This window comes from Centroberyx gerrardi, chromosome 1 (genome assembly GCF_048128805.1).
Source record: "Centroberyx gerrardi isolate f3 chromosome 1, fCenGer3.hap1.cur.20231027, whole genome shotgun sequence".
Classification (NCBI taxonomy): domain Eukaryota; kingdom Metazoa; phylum Chordata; class Actinopteri; order Beryciformes; family Berycidae; genus Centroberyx; species Centroberyx gerrardi.
The window spans coordinates 27746806-27761660 of record NC_135997.1 but is presented as its reverse complement, the minus strand read 5'-3'; the positions used below and the strand labels follow the sequence as shown (position 1 = coordinate 27761660).

The 14855-nt window shown below is 43.1% G+C and overlaps 1 protein-coding gene across 1 annotated transcript; it reads left to right on the top strand.

Annotated features, from left to right (window-relative positions):
* The first annotated feature begins 5123 nt into the window (after positions 1 to 5123).
* Positions 5124 to 10010, top strand: cplx3b (complexin 3b). The gene is made up of 3 exons (XM_071897387.1): positions 5124 to 5281; positions 9466 to 9553; positions 9786 to 10010. The coding sequence occupies exons 1-3, from the start codon at positions 5124 to 5126 to the stop codon at positions 10008 to 10010; spliced, it is 471 nt and encodes a 156-aa protein (XP_071753488.1).
* The last annotated feature ends 4845 nt before the right edge of the window (positions 10011 to 14855 follow it).

Genomic DNA, 14855 nt, shown 5'->3' with positions numbered 1-14855 from the left:
GTGTGAGTGGAAATGAAATTTCAGGTATAAAAGTCAGGTATTGTTACTGGTGAGAAATCTTCTCCACACAGTAAGTGACAAATCAAAACTTAAGAGCAGAATGCAAAGTGTCTCCTAAACAGCAGTGAGCAGCGCTCCATCCAGAGAAAACTGAACTCATCAACGTTAAATCTTCTCATCTCTTTGGTTTCCTTTGGTATAAAGCATCACAGAGCGGCCAGGTTGATAAACATGAGGGTGCTGTGTGCAGTTTACTGACATCACCTTACAGGATTTTTTGGTACTGAAGTTCAAACAGTTTTCAAACAGTTACCTCTCACCTCTTATTTTGCTTTTTTAGCAGGGCGATGATATTCAGCTCATGTGGAAGTGGGTGATGTTAGCTGGGGGGACAGTTGCCATGCTGACATGGAGCGCAGTTTAACACCTCCTAGACAACCTGGGGGGCGTCAAACCACCTCTGCCGGGGCGATCCGCTCGCTACCATATGGTGCCTTCGCCACCGCGGCCCCACTCGTCTCCTTGATCATCAGTAAAGACCTATGCGGGGAGAAATAGCACTTGGGCGAATTAAGTATTCGTCTCTGCAAATACCCTCAGATGCCTCCTTGATACAAACACTAGTATTGTGTTTTGTCAGCCAGCACACAGAGTCATTTTCGCCTCTAATGGGATTAGCCTGACATTTTGCCATCACACACGGGGAACACCGCACACATGCTACCCCCCTCAAGACAGGCAGCCCAACGACTACCTAATGGTGTCGTCTTGGCCTGTGTGCACGCTGAAACTCCCTGAATGTTCACATTGTTTGCCGCAGGGCACATTGGTTGGATGAGTCTAATCCCTTGTCTGAAGAAACAAAGGTGTAACGCTCGGCTGCTGAGGATCAGCGAGTGTGAGTGATGGTGTACATAAGCCCATCTCTCTCAATCCCACACAGGCTCCTAATCCTAGAAGATCAAGTGACTAGCCAGGAACTGTGACTGGGTGGGAGCCAGCATGATGCTTGCTGTTATGTTGACTCACACCGTGATCGCTGCAGCCTTACAGCAAACACAGTATGTCATGCCTCTTTATGCTGCGGTTTGTCACCTCCAATTCTCCTGTTTGTTTTGAGGTGAAATGTTTTGTTTTTATCTCACTTGCACAATCTGTATTTTTCCTCTACCTTCTCCTTGTTTCCCCCAAATGAAAACTCCAGTGACCTGCATCATATGTTTGGAAATCATATTCAAAGTTTAGCACATATCTGTTCTTAGATGCAAATAGCATCTAGAAACCTTACCTATGATTTACCTTACCTGGGATGGTTTATTGGTTTGAAAACAGATGGGTTTTTATTAATTCAGCGTTAGTTTTAGCTTTAAGTTCACAGTAGTTTTTCTGTGACAGGAGAGATATTAGAGTTGCTAGCAGAAAATGAATTAAAAAAAAAAAAATCTGAAAACTAAACACAGATGCTTGGTATAGGAGAGAGTAACGTGCTAGGTTAACAGTGTGGTTTGCGTGTAAAGTGTGCAGCCATGCATGGCCATTATATAAACATCTGTGTATAGGATTTGCATGCACTTATGCATGTGCTTTGCATTGAGCTTAATTGGCCATTTTCACAGTACAGTGGTGTATACATCAAAGTTGAATAGGCAGTAAAATTACTGAACACAAAAAGGGAGCCAACCTGTGTTATGTGCCTGATGTGATTCATTGTATTCAATGTTGTTTTTTTCTGTATTTGAAAGTAAGGGTTTCATTCCAAAACGCTATATATGCATATTTGAGGATGATTACATCCTCTAAAATGTTACAGTTGTGCAAGTAAAGGAGTCAAGATTGTGAATATCCTCTGTAAAATTCAATAGTGAGTTTTACTGTCATGCCAGCAACTGTTTTGTCAGTAGCTGTCATGTTTTTCAAACAGCAGATATCTCATTTTGAAAGGAAACTCCTCAGTTGGACTCGCATAGCATTCAAATATTTAATTACATTTGTAAGGCCGATTGTTCATGATGCATTCCTTGGAGACAGTAACCATGAGAGAGGAGTGAAAAAAGTTATTCTTATTTCAGGAGTCTGACACATTTTGCAAATCAAATCCAGTGGCTTTTCCATCACTGTCCCATGACATAGAGTGCAGTTTCCAAAGCCAATATTTGTCAGTATCTATGTTCAGTTTTTTTTTTTTTTTTCACTTTTTTGGTGACTACATGATTTGACAGCACTAAGTTTTGTGATGGCCAGCCGCAGCTGTCATTTGACACTCATGTAATGTGGAAATGTGTCATTTCGGTTAGCAGTGCTTCAAAGGCAAATAGATCTACCAGCAGCCAGGCTTGACATTCACTTGACTGGTTGAAAAACAGACCATGAACAGATTTCCAGGACATTTTTCAAAACTTCTCACACTATTTCCATAATTTGGAACACAATTTGATGGAAGTTAGGAACACAATTTTCAGAATTCCATTACTTTTGCAGGTTTCCTATGACCTTGGAAATTCTGTTATTCAATGTCTGGGGCCTAAAGGAAATGGGAGTAAAGGATCCTGTACCTTATCATCATCATCATCATCATCATCATCATCATACACCTCTTATGCAAAAATTACAGTATAGTAGTAGTCCATGTTGGGACCTAATTTATAAAACATTCTTTGACTTTATTCTTGCCATTGATCATTTCAAAGAATGTGACCAAAAGCCATGATAATGGTTGCTAAAACATTCATTGATCCATGAAGATCAATGAAGAAGGAGTGGTGCTGGGAGCAGTCTGAACCCCGAGGTCAAATCATACAGCTATGATACAACATGATGTGACACCATACCAGACCAAACCACACAATACCATACTGTACCATACTCCATCATCCCATAATCATACCATACCACACCATCACCCTTTCTCTAGACAAGCGCTAACCTACACTTGCCTTGACACAATAGCTGAATTTGGGTGTGCAGGACTTTTGTCTTTTGAATAACTATAGCATTCATACATTGGCTGATGACAGAAATCAGTTTTACCTTTTTATATCACAGAGGGTAGATGAAAACTGCTGATTTAGACATCCAGATAACTTTAGTATAAATCGCAACTTTGGCTTGCACCTTCCCTAAAACATCAAATTTGTGTGTGTGAGAAGCTTTTATGAATGAGGCCTCTGGTCTCACTTTGTAGTCCTGTGAGGCTCAGCTGGTAGAGCGCGTCGTCATGTGAAGGCTGCAGTCACCTTTAGTGAAATGTATGCGCTTCACTAGTAAGCTTATGCGCGTGTAATACACATCACCTTGGATTAAAACCTCCCTCTGCATCACCGCAAGAACACCTGTAGTCAGGAGCTCGGTGATAATCCATAAAAAGTGAGTGAGACCCAGGCTGGGAACAGATCCCATGGGTGTGAATATTAAAAGCAAAAGGGTATAATTTGATGTTGAAACATGCTGGTTAGGCAAATTCTTTCTTTTTTTATTCAATTTCACAGAGATTACACGTTTGATCGTATTCACCAAAGTTACGTTTCAATCTATTCAATAGTGGCAGCTTTGAAGTTTGAGGGAGATTTAAAGAGACCCAGGTATGCTATAGGGCTTCACTAAGCCTGTGACAAAAAGACATTGAGACATGCTCTGTCTCTCCTGATCCACAGGGACTGGAAAAGTAGGCCAGGCTTGGTGTCAGACTGCTGCGAGGATCAGGATGCTGAAGTTGTTGACTTGGTGGTGATCAAAGTTCCTTTTCACACTTTGTGAATTTCGAGAATCTCACACAGAGAAAGAGAGAGAGAGAGATTTGAAATATTCCTCACTTATATATATATAGGCCTGTATTTTTAGAAGTGAAGCTTTCCGACTGAACATGATGTTACTGTGTCATCCAGAGGCACCCCGCCCTTTTTATAAATCATCTAGCTCAGTCACTGTGAGGGTTTAGAGGTTCAGTGACAGAAGGTGAGCTCAAACATACAATTTCTGTGTACCCATACGAAAATAAATGCCATATAGTAATGAAATAAAAGGGACAAAATAAGATAATGTCATTATAAAGCCACTATTGAATACTACAGACACACTATGAGTCACCATAGGAATATTATAGGAATATTTTGGTGATACCATAGGAGATAAAAAATCCCCTAAAGTAGGACAGGGTCACTCAACTCACTTTCTGGTACAACTTTAGTACCACAGACGCACTGTAGGCTAAGTCCCTACAGGAATATTAAAGGAATATTTATAGGGATATCATCATTGCAATTAAACACCAGATCGCCCACGGGAGACAACTGTCTGCTCCATTTGAAAGATGCGTGTTTACACGCGCACCGCAGAGACGCTCCATCTTCTCGGTCTCCTCCACACTGGAAATGAGCGCGTTCATACAAAACAAACCCTAATGGGAGACGATAACGACTGTGAGCAAAAAAAAAAAACCCAAAACGAATTGCCTATCATCCCTAAGTGGTTACCCAAATAAGCCGAATTTCAGATATGGGTTTAGAGAAATCCACTTGGCTAATTTGCGCTTGGGAAGCCGTCTGTGTGTTGACAAACTGTGTGGTATGGGCTAAAGCCACAAATGACCCTAAGAGAGACGGGGGCACCAAAACAGCCAGGAGCCACAGAGGCTAGTCACGTGTGCTTTGTCCCCGCCGGAGTCCTGTCTGACTCAATAGTGAGTTATAATCAGACGGCGAATCACGGGATCCCGTGTAGCCCACGGTGCGGACGCGCGCCGTGCAAGCGCACACTCAGTCCGGCGGTGCCTGGGATTGGGCGGAGGGAGTGGTGGCTGTGGACGGGAACACAGGATTGGTAGAGTTCAGCGCCAAACTTGTTGACTCGTAACCGTGCCGCTCCTCTCCATCCTCTACGGCGCGGAGCTGTCCAACGCCAGTGGTGCTGAAACTCCCATCTCTAATAATACTCTGTTGTTGTTTTTTTTACTGGTTTTATCTCTCCCATCGAGCCTTTCAAAGTTATATGCGCTTGTGTGACACTTCCAGACATCGAGTTTGAACATCGTTCGGCGGATATCTATCCAACGCCACCGCTCTATCCGAGAGCGCATCAAGCCTTCAACTTCTCAGCCGGTCAAATAGAGGACTCTCCCAGGCTCAGCCATGGCTTTCATGGTTAAACACATGGTGGGAGGACAGCTGAAGAACCTGACAGGCGGACTGACAGAGGAAAAATCCGAAGGAGAGAAATCAGAAGCCGCCGCGCAAGGGATGACCCAAGAGGAATTTGAACAATATCAGCAACAGTTGGAGGAGGAAAAGTAAGGAAATGAATGAAGCTTGTCATTCCGTAATGAATATGAATATGTGTCAGGAATGCAGTGTAAATGTTGTATTTAATCGATGTTGTGGTGTGTAAATATCTATGTGAGCGCTCCCAGTGCGCCGCGCGCTGTTTTACGCATCAGTGCCACAACAGTGAGCGCGCCACGCACAGCTGCTCCACTCGCCCAGGGAGCTCTCTGTCTCTTAGGTTTGGCAAATAATGTAGGACAGATTTTAATTTGGAATTATTCCTGGAAGAATACTTCCGCGGAAATGTGTAGAGGGATTCATGCCTGAGGAAAACAGGTTCCTATTGCTGTGTGCGTAGCTCAGTGAATGAGTCTAACCAGGGATGTAGTGGAAAATAAATAGGTGGGTAAACTATGAGATCCAGTCGATGAGCATAAGGCAAACAACCACCAATAGAAACAAATATCAATTAGCATTAACTGATTATTTTTCCTCTTAAACGACCCTATCCTCATATAGGCTAACTTACATCAGTCTCATACTATTTACTATGATGTCTACTGTGAATTATTTATATCATAAAGATTTATGCCAGTCTGAAAAGGTGGGAAAACTGGGTATAGGTTGTTTTTCCCTCCCCCACATCACTGAGACTGATATTCATTTTGGAGTAGACGTGTAATTCCAGCACGCCTTGTTAAGATTGCTTATGCATCAACTTAATGTCAACCCAATTCCTTACCTGCTGCATGTGTGACTTCTCCAACTGTCCATCCCGTATTGCCCACGTCCCTTCGCGCTGTTCGTCTCCGGAGCGCAGCGGAGGGCAATTAAAAGTGACATTTACAACAACAGGGTCATTTGGCCAGCAGAGTTCACACAACAGACAGCACCTCACTATTGATTAGTGTGATGCCTCCCCTTGGAGCACAGCCCCTTACTCCATATCAGATGTTCATTCTCCTGGCCGCGGAGTAAGTGACCATGTGACCTCAGCCCGATTGTTATATGAGGGATAAGATTCAGATGCGTTCAGATTTGGGCAGGAAATATTAGATTCTGATGATATGTGTCAAAATGTATGACTTTATTGTAACTGGAGGAATCTTCGGCCACATTGTATGGTCTATGCTTCCCACAAGGATGGAGGTTCTTCCACCAATGATCCCATGACCCCCTGGCCTTAGAGCCTATTTACATCAACATTAATATATGCCATTTCATGAACGCTTTTAACCAAAGCGTCTCACGGTAGACATTTTAAGCATAGGTGGCCTCATTGGGAATTGAACCCCTAACCCTGCTTAATGCCATGCTCCACCGATGAGCTCCACAGGATGCATGGCGAGACGCTCTCTTCTACTTACAGCCGGTTGTGACATGAACGCTGCGTCGTCACACAGTGACCTTCAGTGGAAGTGAGTTATTAAGCAGAGGTACTAAACCAGGAGCATAGATCACTGGGAAGACCATACTGCTCAGATTAAAGGAGAATAGAGTTGGGGGGGGGGGGGCTGTTCACACTGGCATGTCACATGGAGTCATTTTATCACCCCCAACACCCGGGCCACACTGACAACCCTGGTCATCCGATGCCCTTGAGAGGAGAAGACACAAGGCTCGTCTCTCTGCCATTGGTCGCAAGTGAGCGACCAATGGCACACTCATGTTAATGCGTAGTGAACTCTGGCTCACACAGACAGCGCCACAGATACTGTATCTCCAGATAGAATGACCTTCCTCTGGCACATGGGGTACAAACACTTTGCAAACCCGTGGTCCTCGGGCGTCCCTAAGCCTGTAGATTATGCGGCTGACTTGATCGTTCCAGTCGTACAATGTCACCTCTATGGCTGTGGCTTTGCTTTTATCTGTCTTTGGTGTTTATTTTAGCATAACCACCTCTCTTCTTGCTCTCTTCATGGCATTCATTGACTGTAATCACATTTGGTCTTTTATCATAAGGGCGATGTTTGGCTACAGGCCATTGCAAGCTGTTTAAGCATAATGCCATCTTGTTGACTCATATGACTCATAGGCATTGCAGGAAATTTAACAAGGCAAAATGTGTACTACAGACAATTGTAAAACTACACTACAGCCATAAACATTTCAGTGATGTTGACCAGAGAGAACAGTGCCAGCAGTCCATTGCCTGCCCTCTGCTGGAGGCATCACATAGTTTGGACTGTTTACAAGAGTGAATTTGAAGAGTTTAATTTTAAAAATGAGATATCCACCACTTCCAAAAAGTCACTCCTACTCTTTAACAATGATTTTGCACACTGGATCCTCAATATTTTAGAGAGTTTGAATGATGAACTTCAGTTAATATTGTGTTTCCTCAAGATGGATATGTTAATAATCTTCATCTTCAGTTCATCCCTTGCATGTAGAATGTAGAATCACAGCTTGTCAGAACTGGTTGCTTTCTAATTTATATTTAAAGGGGTATTGACAAAGATGGACACCAGTAAAATATGAATGATGTTTTTCCATGTGTATGTGCATGGTATAACTTCTTGTGATGTACCCATCAAAGTGATCATTTACTTTGGTGGAACATTTTTGCTTTTTAGTACAGGAACCTTTTCATGTTGAGGAACTCCAGATCGATATGCATTAGACCACAGACCCCCCATGGGAACCATTACGTATTTCCATGTGAGTTCATACATAAACCACTTCCATCATTAGCAACTCTTAGGAGTCTGTAGTCATCACCAACATTCAGGCTCTTTTTATGACTCTTGTTTTTGATCATTATAAACAGCTAAAATTTCTTACTGAAAATTCCAACCATGGACACAAAAACAATATCATCAGGGTCCCACTGGCATGGTTCCTGTGCACTGCCAGTGTCATTTTTAAACTAGTAGCAAGAGAGTGATGTCACCCCTGGATACATGGGGCAGATGATATTGGTCCTTATAGCAATAATACCCAAAAGGACAATATTTACTGTGATTATGGGTACGATACAACAGTTGCAATGCATGTGCACTGTCTGAAAAGTTTTTTTTTAAGTAGTAGTCCATACCCGGGGATGCGCGTGCCACAACTCCGCGCAGACTTGCCAAAAATGCTAATAAACAGCTTAAATTTGGGAAAATGGAAAAATCGTCTTCGTCAGTCCCTGCCTATGCCAATGCTCAATGCCCATGTGCAGTTTCAGATTGATTGGCCAACCCATTGAGGAGCAAAATGGATGCAGACAGACAGAAGGACAGAGTTTTCCTCATTTTATAGTAGGATTTTATAGTAGGATACATATAATACATAAGAATAAAACAGGAGAAATCAAGAAAGATTGTTCAAGTCCGTGGTTACCTTGAGAGTTGACATAGCAAACAATAAAATATGGCGAGCTGTAGCTGTGCTTTATGGGAATTATCAACACAGTTGGAATGCTTCTTTGACCAGTTAGATTGCTTGGCTTAGATGACCTGTTTTATAATGACGGTTCATGAACTCTTTCAAGGGTTTGCAGGCTAAAAACATGAACACATCCCACCAAAGTGAGACATTTAATATGAGCACAGCTAGGCAGACAGACCATAAGACTGCAGAGCCAAGTGAGGTGAGGCCAGGCTGTGTGTGGGATGGGCTGGCAGCTGTGGAAGTGGGTGAGTGGTAGTCAGTCTGCAGTTAGTAGGCTACTGCTAGTAGTCCACATCCCCAGATGATTGAAATCCCTCGCAGGAGCACTGGACCGGCAGCATGCTGCATCTGGGGTCTCTTCCGGCTTCCCTCCCCTGGGCATCACTGCTGCTCACCCACCTTCTGCTGGCCCCAGACTCTGGAGATAGAGTTAGAGTGGAGCTGGTAATGCTAGGCTCCCCATCCTCTTTAACAAGGCTGATATTGCTGATGCTGGATGAGGCTCAAATCCAGCAGGAGCCTTTCTGATGATGTGGATTCTCCTTAAGTACAGATGAAACTGCACATAGCAATGATGAACAATGACTTTCTTCATTTTCAGGTTTGAATGTGTGTGTAGTTGAATATCAATGCTTTCTTAAATGCGTGGAACTTGAAGGAGTAAGTGTGTTGCCAATTTAAACCTTATTACAACTGAAGAGGTGGACAGCTGATTAAAAGAGACACTTGCTATCGGCTTTGGTTGGAAGCTGAGAGTATCTAAATTTGTATGTCCAAAGGCATCTTGAATATTCTGCCAAAAATGAATGTTTTTCCTCCTTTCCCCCAGGCAAGAACGAGAAGCTAATTTTGCCCAGAAGAAAGCTGAGAGAGCTACAGTCAGAAGTCACTTCCGAGAGAAATACAGACTACCAAAGGTAAACCGACAGCTGATCCTGGTCTGCCTTTGTAAAGAGAACTAAAGACACAAATAAAAAAATGTCTACAACAGGGTCACTGCCTTTGAAACGCCAACACATCCTTTGTTAACATTTCTATTAATCTTGCGGGGAAATAGTCAATTTTTTATTTCATGATCTTCCCCCTTTGGTCTTAACTTGTGCTCCCTCTTTTCTCCTGGCCTTTTACTGATGTGTGTGTCCATCTCAGAACGAGCTGGACGAGACCCAGATCCAGCAGGCGGGGGACGATGTGGAGCTGCCCACAGAGCTGGCCAAGATGATCGCTGAGGACAACCAGGAGGAGGAGCACAAGCAGTCCGTGCTGGGCCAGCTGACCAACATCCAGAACGTGGACATCGACCAGCTGAAGGACAAAGCCCAGGCCACGCTGGAAGACCTCAAAAAGCAGACGGAGAACTGCAGCCTCATGTGATCTGGCCAACTCTAAATTCCTGCACATTGGAGTTTTAGTTCTACAAACATTTCTCGGAGGCAGAGCTGCTCTGGAGGCAGAAATAATCTCATTGGTTGAGTTAAACTTCAGTGGGCGGAGCCAAAGAGCCACAGTTTCTCTGGCTAACATTAGACTGAAGCCCAGTGAAAAAGGCAAAGGGATAATGAAGCCTAGCGCTCTTGCTGCTAACTGAACAGTTATCAAGGTTAGCTAGTTAGCCTAGCTGACCAACATCAAATGTTCCATACTAGCCTACAGCTATCTAGGTAAGCTAGTTAGCTAGCATGCTGACCTTCCAAGATCATGAATGCCATGGTCACGAATGAATGAAAAAAGCAAACACTGCCATATATATTTTTTTATTTATAGTTCATTCTTTGCTATTTAAGTTTGCCAGTTAGCTAACTAGCACTTGGGGTTCTTTGCTCGTTGAGGTTTAACTGAACCAATGAGATTATTTCTGCCTCCAAATGTTTGTAGAACTAAAACTCCAATCTGGTCCAATCCCTCCCTCCCCTTCCCCATGTACCTCACGTGACTAGTGATACTACAACGTATGATGTAGCAGTGGTCTCCAGCCATGAGCTGTCCAGAGCCATGTGTGTGTGCAGGTTTTCATTCCATCCAAACACTACAGCAGCTGATTTCACTAACTAACACCTTCAACCACAGAAGAAAACCTAATCAGTGAGATGAGCTGCTGTAGTGTTTGGTTGGAATGAAAACCTGCATACACATCATGGTTCTCAAACCTCTGATCTGCATTAGGAATATGTGGAATACATATGTTATGATAAATGTGGGAAAATGGTAAATTTCTGTAAGGAAAAATGAAATGATGGAGCGCTTCCTGGGGTCATTTATATTCCACATGCAAAATCACATAATCTTTGGAATAAGCAATAGACATGCAGAGCAACAAACAAGGAGGTCGGTCTTTGTAGTGAGTAGCTTACTAATCTTGGGACCCTGACGAAAGCTCCCTGTGAGCTGAAAAGCATTGGTAGCTTTTATCTTTTCCTAGACATATCATAATAAAGGCTTTTTAGCCTTTTCCCTACTTCAGTGTGCCTCGGACGTCTTTACAAGGTTGTCTTCTCTACAGCTCCAAGATCTGTAAGCTGCTTTCTACAAAGACAGACCTTGTTTGTTTGTTGCTCTAAATTTCTGTTTTAGCTGTTGTAGCTGACTCTTAGTTAAATCGACACACAATTTGAGAACAGGTAGGAGTTTAGGACACTTTGACAGGACACATGGCTGCTGATGGACATTTTAGGTGTTGCAGGGATCAAATTTATGACCTCTGGGTTACAAGAAGATCTCTCCAACCACTAATGTAAATGTAAATATTTACAGTTAAGTGTGTACATTTACCATGCTCCTGAATTTAACGTAATATATATAAATCTCAACTATATAGGGAGTAAACCCATGTGCGCCCTGCATCCAGTGGCTAAGCAACGGAAGCTGCAAGGGAGTACAGAGAAATGTAAACGCTTTAGAAGTCGTATGCCAAAGCCTCTGTTGAAAACATTCCAGCCAGCGTAAAGGAAATGGCACAAGTATGTCAAACTGTGTAATCGCAGTGTGTATAATACAAACTACGAGCCCACATACGAGTATTTATGTTGTATAAGATGTAAATGTATCCGCTGTTTGCCTATACCGTCGGCAGCGGGCCTTTATTCAGTCCGTGTCCATCGACTCACCGGGTCTTGGTTTGAAGTTGTGGTGCCGACCGTCATATGACCTTTGACCTCTGACCTGCCCTCTATCTCATCGCGCCCTCCGTCTCAGTGGTGCTGTGTTGTGCTGGTGGTTTTTTCGTGTCGTTCAGCCGATGTGATATGTCAAGTGGTGTCTTTGCAAACGTCGTCCTTCGGCTGAGAGTGCTGGTCGTAGCGTTAGTCAGCACGCAGTCATTATGAGCAAACCGTGTACTTGGTATTTTGTCTGACTCGTCGTCCTCTAGCCAAACTAAAGTGAAGCTGTGGGGGAATGAAGAAGAGGGGGTGTCGTTGTTGTTTGTATTACATTCATATACACTACGTTTTTTGCCAGTGTTTCCTCTGGTTTTATGTAGCAGTGGTGCCGGGGGGGGGGGGGATTTGGATCTTTGGTTCCACATATTTGAGCTTTTGGTTCCACATATTTTGGTTTCTATTACGGTTCTAGTGCCAAAAATGTTTTTCTTTGCTTACTTTATCATGATAAAAAATATTGCATTCTAAATATTAAGACTACACTGTTTTGTTTTAGAGGAAATTTAGGCTAAACTTTAACTTTTTCTCTTGGCGTGGTGGTAATTTTCTTGCTGTCAGTACCGCACCACTGCTGAATGAAAACAGAGGCAACATGGTTTTTCAATACAGTGGTTCTTGTCCTGTGATAGATGCACAGTCCATTCGTAACATTACAGTGATACGAAAGGCAGGAAGAGTTGCAATAAGTACTTCTTTTCTTTGTTATAGCTACTATAACCTGTCATGTGTGTTCAGTGAGACAATATTAATGGGTGGAACCGGAGCCATAAAGCAAACTCTTTGCTGTGTATGAGTGTGACTTTCAATAATAATTATAGACCAATTGTGATTTCTGTTGTCATCCTGTGGAGCTGATGTTTCAGGAAATGGCTGCCATGACACGCAGTTTCTTCTCCTTCTTCTTCGGTTGTTTCTTTTCACATTATCCCTGTTACTCTTTGTCTCTGAAAGGATCTCAATGATTTTGAGTTGAAAATACAATAAACTGATTTTTAGGATAATGCCCATCCTTCCTCTTGTTTTTTCATGATGTTTGTGCAGGACAGCTAGTTGGTCAGTTGTCAGTAGTCTTAGTCTGCAGCGGCCTGAACACCAGGTGGAGACAAAAATACACACAGAGCATCCCGGAGAGAGAGGTAGACCAACCAGAGAGGAGCTGATTCAACATGACTGACAGCTGTGTGATGTGATAGTGTGGACTATAAGTGCTTTAAAATATAAATGTAATATTTAATAAGAGGGAAAACACCTTTGTTGTAAGTGGCAGCACTGTAGTGACAGTTATTCACATGATGAATAATCCATCTATATATCTGTACAGAGAGAGAGAAATATGTATGTATGTATGTATGTATGTATGTATATAGATAAATACATACATACACACATACATACATACATACATACACACATACATACATACACACATACATACATACATACATACACACATACATACATACATACATACATACACACATACATACATAGATATATAGACGCATAGATAGAAACATGTTGTAGATATATTATACATACATATTAAATTTAAAGATTTGCCAGCAACTATCCCTAATACTTGAAGTCTTGGAATAGATATCAGGTCAGGCATCCATCTGGTTTGTGGAACTGCTTGTGCAAAACTGGCACAGTCTCTCAGGGGGGGCAGGCCTGCTTTGAGAAAAAAAAAAAAAAAATCCAAGGCAGCCTGGGTGCTTTTTTTCCCCCCAAATCAAGTTAGTTACCATTTCAATGCCAGGAAAGCCTGAGCTATTGGTAGTTTTCAAGTGTGGTGTGAAAGGGGAGAGCTGTAAAATATATTGATGCTGAAACCTCTCTCTATTGATAGGCCCCAGTGCGTGAACAATCTTCAGCCTGGAAAGACACTGGGCCACTGCATGGCCAATCTGACACAATTGGGGTGAAACGGGCCAGAAAATACTATTCTCTCCCATTCTCTTCTATCAATCAGGGCTTAAAAACTCGGCAGAATGAGGAGCAGGAGAGGGAGGGGGGGGGGGGGGGGAGCGACAATTAGCGAGAACTTTTAAGTGAAAACCCTTCACGCCAGTGCAGTTATCATAGAGGTTTCCCCTCCTCTGTTTATGGCTAAAAGGGAACAGATTTGTTTTTCTGCGCTGAAAATTGGAGCAGTGGGTTGCAGATGTGAGCTTCTTGCAAAGGAATGCGTCTCGCAAGCCCCCTGCCTCCCCCTTTTTACTTGTGCAATAGCAGAGGAGAGGACCACACAGACCCTGGGTTTCATACAGGAAATATTATAAACAATTTCATCTAGCTCATCATATACTGTGCTGATTTGTGCGCAACAACTATGTCGCTATAGGCCTAGAAATGGGTCCCACGGCTGACTCCTCAATGACGACCAATCGGTGGCCAGGATTGTAAATGAGAGAGAGGGGGGAAGGAAAACTTTCCTTTCTTTTTTTCTGCAGAAGGAGGGGTGTTGTGGGGAAATGCTCGGCGGACCGTGAAGCGTAACAGCAAGAAGAGGGACAAAGACGCACATAGCGGGACAAAATGCGACAGATAGAAACCTGTTTCGACCTCAAAAAATGCGGAATACGCGGATGGGTGTTCATCTAGAGAAACTTGACAGAATGGAAAACAAGAGTCGAAACAAACAATGGCAAGAAAGATGACTTCGAGTGGACAAACTGAGTCGTGGACAATAACTCGGAGAAGAATGCGCGTCAACTTTGGATACAGCGCTTTTCAACGCGGTGCTGTGCGCCCAGCTCGCCGCTGACGCCGATGGCATGGAGCACACATACAGTTTTGGAGTTTAAATTCACACTTTTCAACGGACATTATTCGCGGAATGAGTATTACTGCGCTGTTTCTCCTCTCTGCAGCCACGCGTGGTGATTTCTCTACAGACTCCCGAGTTCCACTACTGCAGAGCGCACAGGCAGGAGGCTCCTGCACGCTGCAATAATACAAAAAGTTTGTGGCTGATTGTTCAAAGATCAAACGTGCTTAGCGCTTCTGAATACATTGGCGACAGACTGTGGGCGGCTGCAAAGCGCACGTATGCGAGACT